The 13898-nt window shown below is 54.4% G+C and overlaps 1 protein-coding gene across 3 annotated transcripts; it reads right to left on the reverse strand.

Annotated features, from left to right (window-relative positions):
* Positions 1-687: 687 nt before the first annotated feature.
* Positions 688-13893, reverse strand: USP5 (ubiquitin specific peptidase 5). Of its 3 annotated transcripts, none has more exons than XM_036297020.1 (20): positions 13653-13893; positions 10635-10766; positions 10333-10399; positions 10038-10171; positions 9768-9913; positions 9324-9508; positions 8809-8903; positions 7943-8136; positions 7271-7342; positions 6887-6974; positions 6649-6774; positions 6005-6158; positions 5534-5708; positions 4825-4913; positions 3586-3708; positions 2877-3020; positions 2655-2800; positions 2285-2438; positions 1932-2016; positions 688-1361 (listed from the first exon to the last, which is right to left on the reverse strand). In XM_036297020.1, the coding sequence occupies exons 1-20, from the start codon at positions 13860-13862 to the stop codon at positions 1268-1270; spliced, it is 2613 nt and encodes an 870-aa protein (XP_036152913.1). In that variant the 5' UTR covers positions 13863-13893; the 3' UTR covers positions 688-1267. The 3 variants fall into 3 exon arrangements, with proteins under 3 accessions (XP_036152913.1, XP_036152914.1, XP_036152912.1); XM_036297021.1 differs by having other exon boundaries at positions 1936-2016; positions 3517-3708; XM_036297019.1 differs by having other exon boundaries at positions 3517-3708.
* Between the last annotated feature and the right edge of the window lie 5 nt (positions 13894-13898).

Raw genomic sequence — 13898 nt, forward strand, 5'->3', positions numbered from 1 at the left:
CGTTCTAGGGCTCGGGGCTCAGTCGCCGGCTCGGAACGAGGCGAGGCCTACGAACCCCTGCTTCGGGGGGTAGGGGGACTGGGAGTGGGGGACCCTCACTTCAAGCCTACAGCTCGGGGCAGGGGGCAGGATGGTTCCCAGGGCAGGTCCCGCCACGCCCACTGCGGGGCCCCAGGGCCATCTCCCAGCTTGGAGAGAGGGACTCCGCCCGTCCAGTCCCGCAGACCTGACCGCGGAGCGGGTACCTTTGACCTCCGCAGGGGACGTCCGGCCCAGCTGTTGGACCAGGGACAGGGTTCAGAGGGAGGGCCAGCCCATTGGCAGAGACCGTGCAGCTGAGAGAGGCGGTCGGAACCCCGAGGGCCCCGGGAGCAACCCCCTCTCCTTGCTCCAGTTGGCCAGGCCTCCTTGGCCACTAGGGACACGGGGGAGTACCCCCTGGCCCTGGTGCAAGTGTGTGGGGCTGCTGGAAGGAAGGGCTTTGACTCCCAGTTTGGCTCTGTCACCCCACTCCAGTTCCCCAGATCTGACAGCCTCTAGCACTCACCTCGCCCTGTTTCCCAAGAGCTCCAAAACTACGGAGAAGTAGAGAACTGCCTACAGAAGGGGCAAAGCTGGGAGTTTTTGGACAGGGCCTTCCTGCTAGCCCCAGGGAAGAGAACTCCCACTGTATCAAACAGGACACAATTTCACCCACTGTACTTTTATTCACATCATGTAGTTTGGCATTTTCCAGAGGACAGAGTAGAGACAGGGTAGAGGAAAGACTGAGGCAGGAGGGCGAGGGGGTCCCCATTTCCCTCATATCCCTTCTGACCTGACCACACAGGGAGCAAACACAAAGGGGAGGGGGAGCAGGGACACCCCCTTCTGTGGAAGAGGCTGCACAAAGCGAGACACACACACACACACACACACACACACACACACACACACACACACACACACAAATAAGCCCCTTCCACACCAGGAGCTGGCAGGACTAGAGAAGCAGAGGAATGAGGGCCCAGGGGGAGGGGAAGCAACATAGTCTCCTCACAGACAGGCAGCCACCCTCCTGTCCCCTTCCTGCTCTATCCCAAAGTCTCGAGTGTCCCTCCATTCTGCCCAGCCATTCTCTAGCGCCTCTAGCTTCTCCCCTGCTGCAGGGGACAAGAAAGGAAAAGGGTGCGGAGCCACTGGCTGCAATCCACTCCCAGCCCCTCTCCCTCATGCCAGGTGGCCTGCCCCTGCCCCTGCCCTCCGCGGTAAGGGTCAGGACAGGCTCTTAGCTGGCCACTCTCTGGTAGAAGTAGATGTAGCCCAGGTCCTTGGGCGGCTTCTCAGAGGCACACACTTTCTGGTCGTTGTAGATCACCCATCTGGGAAAGGTGGGGAGAGGTGGGAAAGGATGAACAAACAGCAGTCCACAACGCTTCAGCTAGGTCTCTCTGACCCAGCCTCTGGAGTCAATCCTGGTGATTGGGGGGAAGCCCCCCAAACCTACAGTCCAGCTGCTACCTGTCTGACAAAGACCATTTCCCCTACTCGGTGTCGGCAGATCCTCCAGACACCCCCCTCCCCCGGCCATTCCTGTAAGGCAGGGGTCGGCAAGCTTTTCCTCTAAAGGGCCAGAAGGTTTGGTAGGCCATTGGGTCTCTGATATAACTACTCATTTTCCTCTTGCAGAGTGAAAACAGCCACAGGTAATACATAAATGAGTAAGTGTAGTTATGCTCATTAAAACTACTTACAGAAGCAAGAGGCCGACCCAGCCCAAAGGGCTGTCGTTTGCCTGATGTTTGCTGTCGGGCATTCTCTCATCCCTGGTGGATTTGTGGCTCCCACCAGGCAGTCCTTCACCTTCTCCACACATACTCTAAGGGTTTCAGGTGGCCCTGCTCACTTCTACCACCACTCCCCCATTCCAAATGCACACCGTGGCCCCTCACCTGCCTTCCTTCTTGATGTGGCAGACGTAGTGACCACACATGGTGGAGGTGCCCATGTGACTAATGAAGGCAAAGAGCTGGTACTCTAGGGATGGAGAGAAGGGGAGGGCAGAGAAGACAATGAGAAAGGAATCCTTGAGTGACAGTCCAAAGATGTACCTAACAGCTCAAATTCAGGGTGTGTAGGCATGTATTGGGTCAAAAGTCTATCTCCGCCTCCTAGAATCCCACCGTCAGGAGTCATGTCCCGGGAAAAGAGCTCCTGTGCCCTCTGCCCCGAGGGAAGCAGAGCCGCCCTGGAATGAGGCTCTGGTAGAGCAGACTGGCCTGTCCTCTTTCCCGGGGACACTCACTTCCAGAACCATCCCGCACTTTAGGTCCCACCGGCACAGACTCAGAGATGGAGTCGGCAGCTGAGCGACCCTCCGAGATGTCCATGGCAGCTTCCGCGTCTAGGTCGTCAATGTGGCTGAAGATCCAGTCCACAGCCCGTTCTAAACTGTTGTTCTTGGAGAGGAGGAAAGCATTACATTTCCAACAAGTTTGGGCACAAGAAGACCGCCAGGGAAAGCCTCAGCTCCTCATCACAGCCACAAAAGGGTGGAGCCCAGCCCTGGCCACTCCGCAGCGGCTGTCCTCAGTCTTGCTTACGAAGAATGGAACCTCATTCCCACCCCCCTTTGACCTCAGAGGCCCCAGTCCTGAGCGGGGGGCAGCCCCTACCGTGGCCCGCAGAGCTTTGAGGGCCTGGTCCCGGGAGAAGCCCATGGAGACAATGGTGGTCACGCAGTCCTCTGGTGGGGGGTCCGCAGCCGCACTTGTGGAGCCAGGCCCGCTGGAGCCAGGCAGGATGAGGGGGTTTGCAAAATCTGTGGATGCGAAGGGGTTGAAGCGTTTGGGGGAGGATGGTGGCCCTGCCAGGCCCTGCCACCCATCCCTACCTACCTGGATCATCCATGTGAGACATGACCCAGTTCATGGCAGCCTCGGCCCCGCTGTTGCCGGTGTAGTAGACAGCTTTGCGGCAGGCATCCATAGGGAAGCCCATCTCCACCAGCTGGATGATGACTGACTCGTCCAACATGGGGGCTGTGGTGGGAGAAGTGTGGGCACGGTGACCGATTCCTTGGGCCACTATTTGCTCCACCTTCTCCTCCAACCCACAGGCCAGCCCCCAGCCCTCTCCCAACCATTCCATTCCATGCATTTTTCTTCTACAGCCTGGCACCTTATCCCAGAACTGAAACGACAGACAACACAAAGTGGGTCCAATATCCTAAAGGCACAGACCAAAGCTAAAGATCCTTCCTTGCCCAATCTCACAGAATGGGCTCTTTCTCTGGAGTATGATACGCAGCCCCCACACCTAACCAATAGGCGACAAGGGTAGGGAGGCAATGCTACTGCCATCCACACAGAGAACGTGGCTGGGAGTGCTCCAGTCGGTCCTCAGTCCACCCCAAGAGGGCAGAAGAAATTGGAAAGGGAGGACAGGAGAAACACAAAGGACAGGGTTGTGGGGAGGCAGGCAGAGAAGACCCCCATCAGCAAGGGAGAGAGACAGGCAGGAAAAAGAATCACTAACATGTCGGAGAGGAGAAGTGAGGGGAGCAGAAGGAGTCTTCGTCTTCGTTGCCATAGAAACCAAGGCTACCTTTGGGCTCATCCGGAGTGACCAGGGGTGGGGCAATGTCAGGCAGCTCCTCCTCTCCAGGCTGCAGCCCTGTACCCCTCAACTGGGAGATGTCTAGCTCGTCTGGCATCTCGATGGACACATCTGTCATGGGAATGGCAGGAAAGGGTCACTCAGGAGCTCCCTGAGGCCCTCCCTGAAAAAGCACTTTGGGAATCTCAAGCCCAGGCACCGTATCTTAGCACTGCCCTGTAATCGGAAGCTGTTCAGAGGATACCAATCTTAGGGATCCCGGTGTAATAAAAATAATTGTGGCCTGGGAGTCAGGAGACCTGGATTCCAGCCCTAGATCTACCACAAATGAGCTATGGGCAAGGAAGGTGGGCCTCCAACTTGTGGGACAGGATGATTTTATCCTTGTGTGAGTCTCAACTTATCTAGGAATTGAGGTTAAATCAGAGTTCTCAGTCAGCAGAGGCCTGTAAGGCCCATGAGAACTAATTATTTCCAGATTATTAAAATGAAAACATCTTAACAATTGAAAAAATAAAAATTGTCAAACAATGAAGATCATGTTTGGTTGTAAATTATAATTCTAAAATCAAAGCAGTCTTGGTGCTGGCCAGGTAGCTCAGTTGGTTAGAGAGTCGTCCCCATATGATAAGGTTGTGGGTTCGATCCCTGATCAGGGCATATATAAGAAGCAACCAATGAATGCATAAATACGTGGAACAACAAACCAATGTTTCTCTCAAATCAATATATTAAAAAAAAATCAAAGAAGTCTTCTAATATGTTTAGTCAGTGCTTTTCAAACTAGACATATTCTGAAACGTCTAAGGCAGTGGTTCTCAACCTTCCTAATGCCGCGACCCTTTAATACAGTTCCTCATGTTGTGGTGACCCCCAACCATAAAATTATTTTCGTTGCTACTTCATAACTGTAATTTTGCTACTGTTATGAATTGTAATGTAAATATCTGATGTGCAGGATGTATTTTCATTGTTACAAATTGAACATAATTAAAGCATAGTGATTAATCACAAAAACAATATGTAATTATATATGTGTTTTCCGATGGTCTTAGGCGACCCCTGTGAAAGGGTTGTTTGACCCCCAAAGGAGTCGTGACCCACAGGTTGAGAACCACTGGTCTAAGGTAATGCTTTCTTCTTTCACAGGGAAGTTAGAGAAACGTTAGTTTACATATATCAAGGCCTCTTCTGCTTAACCTCCCTCACGTGTCCCAGCCATCATACCCAGTTTCTTGGGTACCCAGTCTAAGCCGAAGGTGAATTTCTTGATCTGGATGACCAGGTAGTCAGGGAATGAGGCAAATCGTGTGGTCCTAGGGAAGAGAGAATGTCCTGGAACCCAGACAATCCCAAGCCTCTCCTACCCTGAAAGCCCCACCCTGGGGTTCAGCCTCTCATAGGTAGAAGACCTAACAGCCCAGAAGATACCCCATATTCTCATCTCGCCCTGGGCAGGCATCAGAGCATCTGCAAACAAGGAGTGGCGGGAGCCAGGGCAAGGGCTGGCTTGTTGACAGGAGCAGCAAAGGGGTGGACGGCTGACTTCTCTGGAGACCAGCACTCACAGATCTCACGCTCATGCCAACAGAGTTAGGCAAAAAGTGAAAGCATTTGCTGGAAACCCACACTCTGTTCACCAGTGACACTCAGAGTCTGCCCTGCCAGGATCGAGGGAGGGAATGGAGAGAAGCAGCACTAAAGTGACCCTGTGCCATGAGAGAAGAGGGAGTGGTTTGGCCTATGTAGTAATCATCTGAGTCTGCTCCTGCTAGGGCCTCTTGGCTCCCACCAGGGCCAGATTACCAGCCTCAACTGATGCAATTCTGAGATTCCACCCAAAAGAGGAACGACAGAAGGAGACAGAGGCAGATAGTATCTCAGGGACCACCCTGACACAGGCCCGAAACCCTCAGCCCAGACCACCAGGACTTACTTGACAGCTACTGATTTGGCCTGCAGAGCCGTGCTCCAGAAGTCGTCCACCTGCTCAGGGGCCCCGTAGGCCTCCAGGCAGGAGCTGAAGGGCACCTGGGCCCGAACCAGCTCTGGCAGTGGCAGCTTCTCCTCCTCGGCTTGCCGCTTCTTCTCCTCATACTCCAGAAGCTCCTCTGGTGACAGAATTGGTGGGTGGCTCCTTCAGAGGGTGATGCTCTTTCCCTCGTGGCCTGGCCCTGCTAGCAGGCTCTGCATCCCACCTGACAAGCATCTGTATATGATCTTGTTTCTTTTTAACACAGCTCTGCTGATAGGCTGTGGGCAAGGTTAATCCTACTTCCCCCTATGGCCTCGCTTAGGACCACGGGCTGGGCAGCAAGGCATACCACGGGCTCTGCTCCTATTAGATGCCCAGCTCTTCATAGCCCTCAGACTGCACCCGCACCCCGGCCTGGCCGAGAGCCCCTACCTTTGTTAAGGGCTGCGTCCATGGGCACAGGCAGCTGCATGATGTAGTCCACTCTCTGTGTGTACTTCACCTTTTCTGTGGCCAGGCACTTGATTTTTTCCTCCACCAAGAAGCGGAACACTTCATTAGGATTTTCAGAACTCCGGCAATTCCTCTATGGGACAGAGGCAGGTGGGGAGGTCTGGGTAGCCAGGGACTGAAATGGGGGCCTAAAAGGGTCCTTGGGGGTTAGGGAGGCAGCAGAGGGAAAGGGAAGGGAGACTACCCGAGAGCACAGGGATGCAGGAACAGAGCGGAGGCCTTCCCTAGTTACCCACCCCCTCCTAATTCTGGCCGGGTCACAGCACTGCGGGACTGTGTTGGGATGTGCTTGTAGTCCTCCTGATAGGCAGGAAGTATCCCAATTGCATTTCTTTGGGTGTATCCTTCATGAGGTAGCAAGCCCATCCAGTGTAAGGACCATGCTTGGCTCTACTATTCTCCTTGGGTGTCACTGCCACCACAGGGCAGGCACAGTGCATGCAGACTGCCAGGTTCAGGGGTGGGGCTGGCAGGCAGGAAGGGGCAGGAGGGAGAGGGAGTGATTGCAGGTGGATGGGAGGACTTGGAAGAGGGTCCTCCCTTGTCATCTGCTCAGCCCTTACCTCCACCATGTTGATAAGGTGAAGGAAGAACTCTTGGGCATCCTGCTGTCGGTTGGTGGAGAACTCGGGGTGACCCTTGCCAACGAGGGCCTTGAACATCCGAGGGGCAATGCCATCTTGAACTTCCTAGGCAGAGCCAGGGCAGCGAATTAGCTGGGGCTCAAGAGGCCAACAAGTGAGACATCTCCCACCTCAGTTTCCCCATCATTCCAGAGCCTGAAAGGGATGGAGTCCTTACCTTGTGTTCTGACACCTGCTCCCCATTGCCGGACTCCGGTGGTAGCTTGGAATACTCTCCAGAGAGAAGGCCATGGCCCAGCTTGGCCCTACGTTAACATCCAAGAGAACCACTTGGCTTTAGTCAACCAATGATGATCTGACATGTGCTATACCTCTTCCTCCCCAACTCAATCCTGGCTGAAAGCCCTCCTAAGACAACTCTGTAAGACGTGGAAAACCTCAGGTTCCCATCTCAAGGCAGTAAGCATGCTGAGAAGGCAATCATCTGACAGCGTTTAACTGGCCAGGGCTAAACTGCTGCCGCGCCAGGCGGTCACGGAGGAGAGGGGCAGATAGGCTGCGAGGCAGTCACAGCCTCTGTGCATAGGACCTGGCTACCTACACCTGGGTGCTGAAGTCCTGGGTTGGGTCCGTCGGGGCGTTCTGGAAGATCTTCTCCAGCTTATCCACGTACCTAAGAGTCAAGGGAAGGAGAGTTGGAGAGGCTTTGGTCTGGGCTCAGCCGAAAAGCCGAGGGAGAAATTATCTACCCGCTCTGTGAACAGGCTCCCTTCACAGTGAGGAGTTATGTGGTTAAACCTCGAGGTCCATTTCTTCCCACCGGCCTGCCCTTCTTCCTTTCTCAACTACGTCAGTATGCAGTGCACTGAGGCAGTCCTCCCCAGCCTCCTTGAGAAAGAATCTGCCTTCCTTCTACCTTCTTGTCCCAAGTCCTCCCCTTTCCCCAGGGTTACATGTCCACTTTAGATGCTTATCTGATGTCATGGGCCTAAAATAAAGACCATCTGCTCACCCTTGAGTTGGTCAGGAGGCCTCAGAGAGCCCTGGGATTTGGTGTTCTGCTCTCAGTGGGGGCTTGTGTGTGACTGGGTGACGATGGTGCAGTTCTACAACTCACTCCCTTCATTGCACACCAGCCACAGTGTAAGAGGAACTAGCACTAGAACAGAGATGCTGAGGGCAGCTGGAAGAGCTGTGTGCCGAGGCTGGTGACCCAGAGAGGAGCTGGGTGTGAGGGGTGCAGAGCCGGGGGCCGGGGGAAGGCACCACTCACTTCCTCTGGAAGTCGGGGATGCTGAAGAGCACCTGGACCACTGAGTTGAGGTAGCAGCTGTTGCCCAAGTTCCGGATGCCGGTGTAGCCAGGCCCGAACAGGGGCTTCAGGGACACGCCCGACTCCTGGATCAGCTCCCATTCGCCAATCCGCTGGTTCATATCTATCTCCAACTCGGTCATCGTCTTGTCCGTCTGCAGGGAAGGGGCACTTAGACGAGGGGTGGGCTCAGCCCTGGGTTTTCACATTGATCTGTGACAGATCTAGGACGAAACCCAGCTGGAGCCTGGATTTGCCGAACTATGGAGGTGTGCCGGATATCGTCCAGTCTGTCTAGGTGGCCACAGCAACTGTCCCCGAGGACAGTCATCAGGCTTGAATGAGGGAATGAATCAACGCAATTCCCTCTGCCTGAAGCGTGTTCCCCATTCCAAAGTTACCCCTCCGCACCCCTCAGGTCTCCACTCAAGCAACAGCTTCCTCAGAGAAACTTCCCTGATGCCCGCGGCTAGGCCAGGTCCCTGCTGTGAACCATGGCCGCCCCTCCCATCTCTTTCACAGTACCCCCCACAGTTTGCAATTATGCAGTTATTTGTGTGAGCATATGATTAACGTCTGCCTTCCCATATATACTATAAGTCGATGAAAGAAGGACCACACCTGCCTTATTAGTGAATGGCACACAGTAGGTACTCAGGAGTATTCAATGAATGAACAAATGATTCTAGAAAGTTCTTCAAAGCCCACATATCATGGGGCCTGGAATAACTGTGGCAAATGCAACTCTCTCCAGTGTTCTGCCTCAGGCAAGGAAGAAGGGCCTAATGAGCAGGAGTAAGAAGAATCTGAAGCTGAACAGGTCTTACCTTTTGCATTCTCAGCATGTTGATGCCAAAGTGGGACAGGTGCTCAGCCAGGTTGGGGTCCAGGACCATGTCGTCCTCATCATACGAGTACACATCTAGGACAGGAGGCAGAGGCAGTGTCACCGGGGGTGGCTCAGGACTGGCCTGCCCTGAGGGGCCTTGGTGGGAGGGATAGAAGGATGAGCCTGTAGGATAACCCTCTTGGCTCCCTTGAACCTTCTGGGGATGGCTATCAGGAAAGATGGGGTAAAACAGGGTGAGGGTTGGAATTAATTGTGACCCCGAGGGATAAGGGTCTAGTGTCAGATGGGTTGGGAGGGTTGCTTACTTATCGGATAATGATAATAACTTCTAGAAAGAGGACTGAGGTTTGAAGGGTAACGGGAGATTTAGTCTTATCTGCAATATTTTCATTGTTTGTCAAGAGAACGTACTCATGTATTATTTGTTCCATATAAAACAAGTAACAGTTAAAAGACATTTTGGCATGGAGGCGGCTGAGGAGGGAGGAGTACCGGCCCCGTCAGGTGTGATGGTGCCCAGCTTGACAGCTAACGGGTAGCCTGTCTCCCTGTAGTGCTCCGCGGCATGGTTGTTGCCCCCACTGCCGTCGAAGTAGCGTCGGCCGCAGAGGATGGAGCCATCGGTCAGGTTGAGCCATAGGTTTTCTCTCATGTCACACTTGGAGCACTTCCAGCCACTAACCCAGGAGAAAAAAATGGGCTGAAATATGGATCAGGGGTATTGCAGAGTGGAGGAGAAAGGGGACTCTCTGGGCCCTGCCAATCCATGAGCTCTCTGTCCTCCTCTGCTCTGGACATCCCCCCGTTTAGTTCTTCTCCCCCACGTCTCCCTAACTGTCCTGCTCCCGTCTCTCTCTCCCACCAGATCCCCCAGGAGGGTGGCCTCTTTGCCCTGCTCTGGGGGTTGTGCCTTGAGGTCGAGGGGCCAGGTCTCACCAGGGAGGGATTCGAGCAGGGTTGTCCAGCTGCTTGAGGTTGAAGGCATGCTTAGACACCTGCCGTACTTCCCCATCCCAGGCCTGCACCTCCTGCTTGCGGGAGGCTGAGTCGGCCGACAGTAGAGCTTCCACTGCACTGGTCACCTGGGGAAAGCAGAGGGTCAGAGACAGTGCCCAGCCCCAGCCCCATGTGCCCCTCTAGCACTTGGTCTTTAGCTTTCTCAGTGCTTGCCCTAACATTTTTGGGAGGGCGGGAAAATGTTCATACCCGATCTCTGACAAACTCAGGCAGTCCGCCCAACCCATCCCGGGCAATCTCCAAGTAATCCGGCAAAATGACAATCTTCACATCCTCATCGTACTCAAACTTGTCCTCGCTGATGTCAAACCCGCCTTCGACACCTGGTGAGACAGGGAAGAATAGGAGGACAACGACCACAGGTAAATGTTCCTTCCAGAGTTCAAGGCCCACTGATCAGGCTCATTCCTTTGGGGCTTTCCTAGTACTTCTGAGAGCAGGGAAGACCAGCTCCGGGAGAGGAACGGACCGCAGTGGTGCTCACCGATAGCGAGCCGGGTGGGCTTCTTCCGGGGGGGGTCTCCAGTGCCCGTGGTGGTGTCCTCCTCTTTCTGCAGGGACGCAGGGTCAGCAATCAGCACCAGGTCAGGGACAAAGGGGGAGAATGGACGGGATGCAGTGAGTTAATCTCAGAAGAGAATGGAGCTAAAAAACGTGTGCTGGGTTTTCACGATACCAACAGACACAGGTGAGAGGGGAAGTGAGGCCTACAGAAGTCAGAACGGAACAGATTCAAAATGGGGGCCCAGGGGGACATGCCAGGACATCCCCAGGCCCAGCCCCTACCACGACCAGGCGCCGGGTCCGCCGGAGGTGCAGGTAGACGCGCTGGCCCGTCTTGTTGAAATGTCTCTCCACATACTGCTTCCCGAAACCCAGGAATGTGTTCATGCAAATGTAGAGGCCGCCCTCCGACTCCTGCAGGACAAGAAGCAGGGGAGGAAACACCGGGGGTTAAGCCCGGCCAGGTGGGGAGACGAAGGCCTGGGCTCGAAAACCTCTGGTTTCCAAAGGAAGTTTCTGTTCTCTAACAAGGTGTGGCTCTTGGTAAGTCATTTCCCTACTTGGTACTTAGTACGTGGCTAAGGTTTCCCCATCCTTTGATAACAACCATCAAGGACAGCAGGAGCCGAACACCTTTCAGTCACCATTCCTCTTCCGCCTTGCTCCTTCTTTGGAGCCCTCCAATCAACTGCAGAGAACTCCCTCCACCTCTTTTCTGGAGCCAAGAGACCCAGAAAATAACAGGGGACCAAATACCATAGACTTCCAGTACCAGGAACCACATTCAGAGGGGAATAGGGACCTTCCTTGGAAAGACCTGTATGTCAGACACTGAACCTAAACCAAGGACAACATGACAAACCCCACCTGATCTCCAGGATTAAGAAAACCTACCAATATGCATAACCCATGGACACAGACAACAGGGTGGTGAAGGCCTGGGGCGGGGGGTAGGGACGGGCTGGAGGGGGTCAATAGGGGAAAAAGGGGGACATATGTAATACTTTCAACAATAAAGATTTAAAAAGAAAAAAAGACCTACCAGACTGGACAAGCAGAGATTCTTCTAACCCAAGAGCTTGCCAGCAAGACCAGACCTTTCCTCTACCATACTCTGCTAGGTAGCTGAACCCGGTCCTCAGTGAGTCTTCTCCCTCCTCTCCTGCTGAAGCCTGACTCCAGGGGAACAATGCCTTGTGTGCAGCTCACAGCTGAACGTGGACCCAGCCTGGCAGGGATCATGTCATTCTCCAGCCACCCTGTCACCTCCCCTCTGACCAATAACTAAATCCCCAATGAAGTCCCATCAACCTCCAACCTCAAAGCCAGCCCCTTTCTAGAACAATCGAGCAACACTTGCTGAGATAGGTGGAACACATATAACCCAGGCAGAAAACAAGGAGAGACAGGTGTCCCCTCTAAAGCACGGCTGACGGGAGAGGATGGGCTTCCCCCACACTGAGCAAGCCTCCCAGTGCCTTTGTGACTCAAGTGATGGAGAAGGTGGAGGAGGAAATTGGGACAACAGCAGAGTCTTCCCTTAGACCCCCCCAGATCCAAGGTTTTGAGCAGCAGCAGGCATCTTCGTCCTGGGATAAAAGCCCCAGCGGCCTTGGAAAATTCTCTGCTGCCATAGTAAAAATAGGGCATCATCTAAGGCAGTTCTTGATCCCACAGATTGTGTTCCACGCCCTAGAACGGTGCGGATTATAAGAGTCATAAACAAATAGAGCCTTTCCCATCAGGCAGGTCACGTAAGCTCTCTTTCTACCATGAACCTGATTTGAAGATAATAAAATGTGCTGGAAGTTTGTGAGCAAAGCAACTCAGCCACACTGGAGCTCTCTTGACTTGGGGTGAGAGAAGTAAAGTGTAATAAGATGACCAAAATCCCTTTGGGATTATTCAAAGCGGTTACTAGGAGAAAGACAGGAGCTTAAAGAGGAATCCACTGACTTCTACCATCAGTTGGTAATTAAGGAAAACCTTCTCCTCCTGGGAAAGATGGTGCTTCGCCCAGCCATGCCTGGGGGGGGGGGGGGGGGGCAGGGATTAAGCTCCTCTGTGGGAAATGGAAAACGCTGGTTTCACCGAGGACTGGGAGCCCTGGAGCTCGGCTCTGAGCAGTCCTCTTTCAGCTTTAGCTTTACCAGAGCCAGACTTCAGAGACGCAGCACATTGTGTGAGGCCAGGCTCAAAGCCTAGCAAACCAAGCAAACCACAAATCAGTGGTGACCCTGCACTTGGCTTTGGATCACTCTCCTATACTCAGCACTGCATTAATGATCCTTTCCACTCTGACTTGCAGTTTTTCTGGCCATGAGCTGGTCTGGCTGAACACCCAGGGCAGGGCCCAGCAGCGGCTGGAGGGGAGGGCTGATGAGGGGGGCGGATCCCAGCCAGGCTGCTGCCCTCTCAGTTCCAGGCTCTGCCCTGGCCCGAGCCTTGCCTCTGCTTGCGGGTGACACAAGAAGGGAGAAGAGCAGGAAGGGAGGTGCCGGGTGGAGCCTGCATAACGTGAAGCATGGTGTGGGTGGTGGCTTTGTCTAACTCGTCAAGAGTGCCAGTGGGATGGGCAAGAGGCCTTAGTGTCCTGTAAGAAGGAAACCATCTCTTTGAAAATACTTTGAAAAGGGCCCCCTCTGCTTTCTGTGATGCGCGGGGGGAAAAGAGGGGGCCGCGGGAATGGTTCACCTTAAAGGAGAAACGCCTAGAGCTTTCCTCCCCTCCCTACCACCAATGACCCACCTCCCCGCCCCCTGTCCATATTAATCATGGGTGGAGGCTCTGTAGCTCGGCCTTTCTCAGAAACGGCCTTCCTCGCGGCCACTTCCAGACTACTAGCTGCCTAGGAACCGCAGTATCCACCCTCCAACCTCCGCCGTGGCCCAGAACAGTGGAGGGTCGCCCCATCCTTCCTACACGAGACTACAAACCCCGGAGAACCATGCGCGATAGGCAAGGCCAACTCCCAGGCTTTCGCAGGTATCCACTTGGGAGATGTAGTCCGATGATCGGGTTTCGCCCCTAGCTTAGAACGGCAGAGGGGAGAGAGGGACTACAATCCCCACAGTGCTCCACGAGACGGGGAGCGGATGAGGTGGGCGTGGTGGCTTCCGGGGGCGGTAGTCACACGGCAGCTCCAGCTAATTAAAAGCAACGGCAGGGAGTAGCATGGGAGACTACACGTCCCATGGTGCATCGCAAGGAGGCGGTAGCCCAAGCCTTGCAGGCCCCGGCAGAATGACCAGGGCTATGGAAGGAAGTCGTGCTCGCTGCGGACGTGGGGAAGGGGCTTACCGGTGTGTCGAAGGAGAAGGCGCACTCGTCTTTGTGGACCCGGTCTCCAGCCTTAGGGACCCGGATCGTCGGTAATACTGACAGCAGTGCCTCCTCACTCAGCTCCGCCATGACACCGGCAGTAGCTCCTTCACACAGAGCAGCTCCCACCTTTCCTAGTCCCCCTCCCCGTACTCTGGCGGTCCAATGAGCACTACTCGTTAGGTGCATGCGCTCCAGGGAAGACGCGCGAGAATGGCAGTTGGA

This window comes from Myotis myotis, unplaced genomic scaffold, assembly GCF_014108235.1.
Source record: "Myotis myotis isolate mMyoMyo1 unplaced genomic scaffold, mMyoMyo1.p scaffold_m19_p_3, whole genome shotgun sequence".
In the NCBI taxonomy this organism is placed as follows: Eukaryota; Metazoa; Chordata; class Mammalia; order Chiroptera; family Vespertilionidae; genus Myotis; species Myotis myotis.

Excerpts from the sequence above, each read along its gene's own strand:
- USP5 (XM_036297019.1), bottom strand. The coding sequence starts at position 13,862 with ATGCACCTAACGAGTAGTGCTCATTGGACCGCCAGAGTACGGGGAGGG. Across the intron at positions 10,172-10,332 it reads GCCCACCCGGCTCGCTATCG|GTGTCGAAGGCGGGTTTGAC; the intron begins GTGAGCACCACT and ends CTGTCTCACCAG. Across the intron at positions 3,021-3,516 it reads TCACTTCTCCTCTCCGACAT|CCCCCATGTTGGACGAGTCA; the intron begins GTTAGTGATTCT and ends CTCCCACCACAG.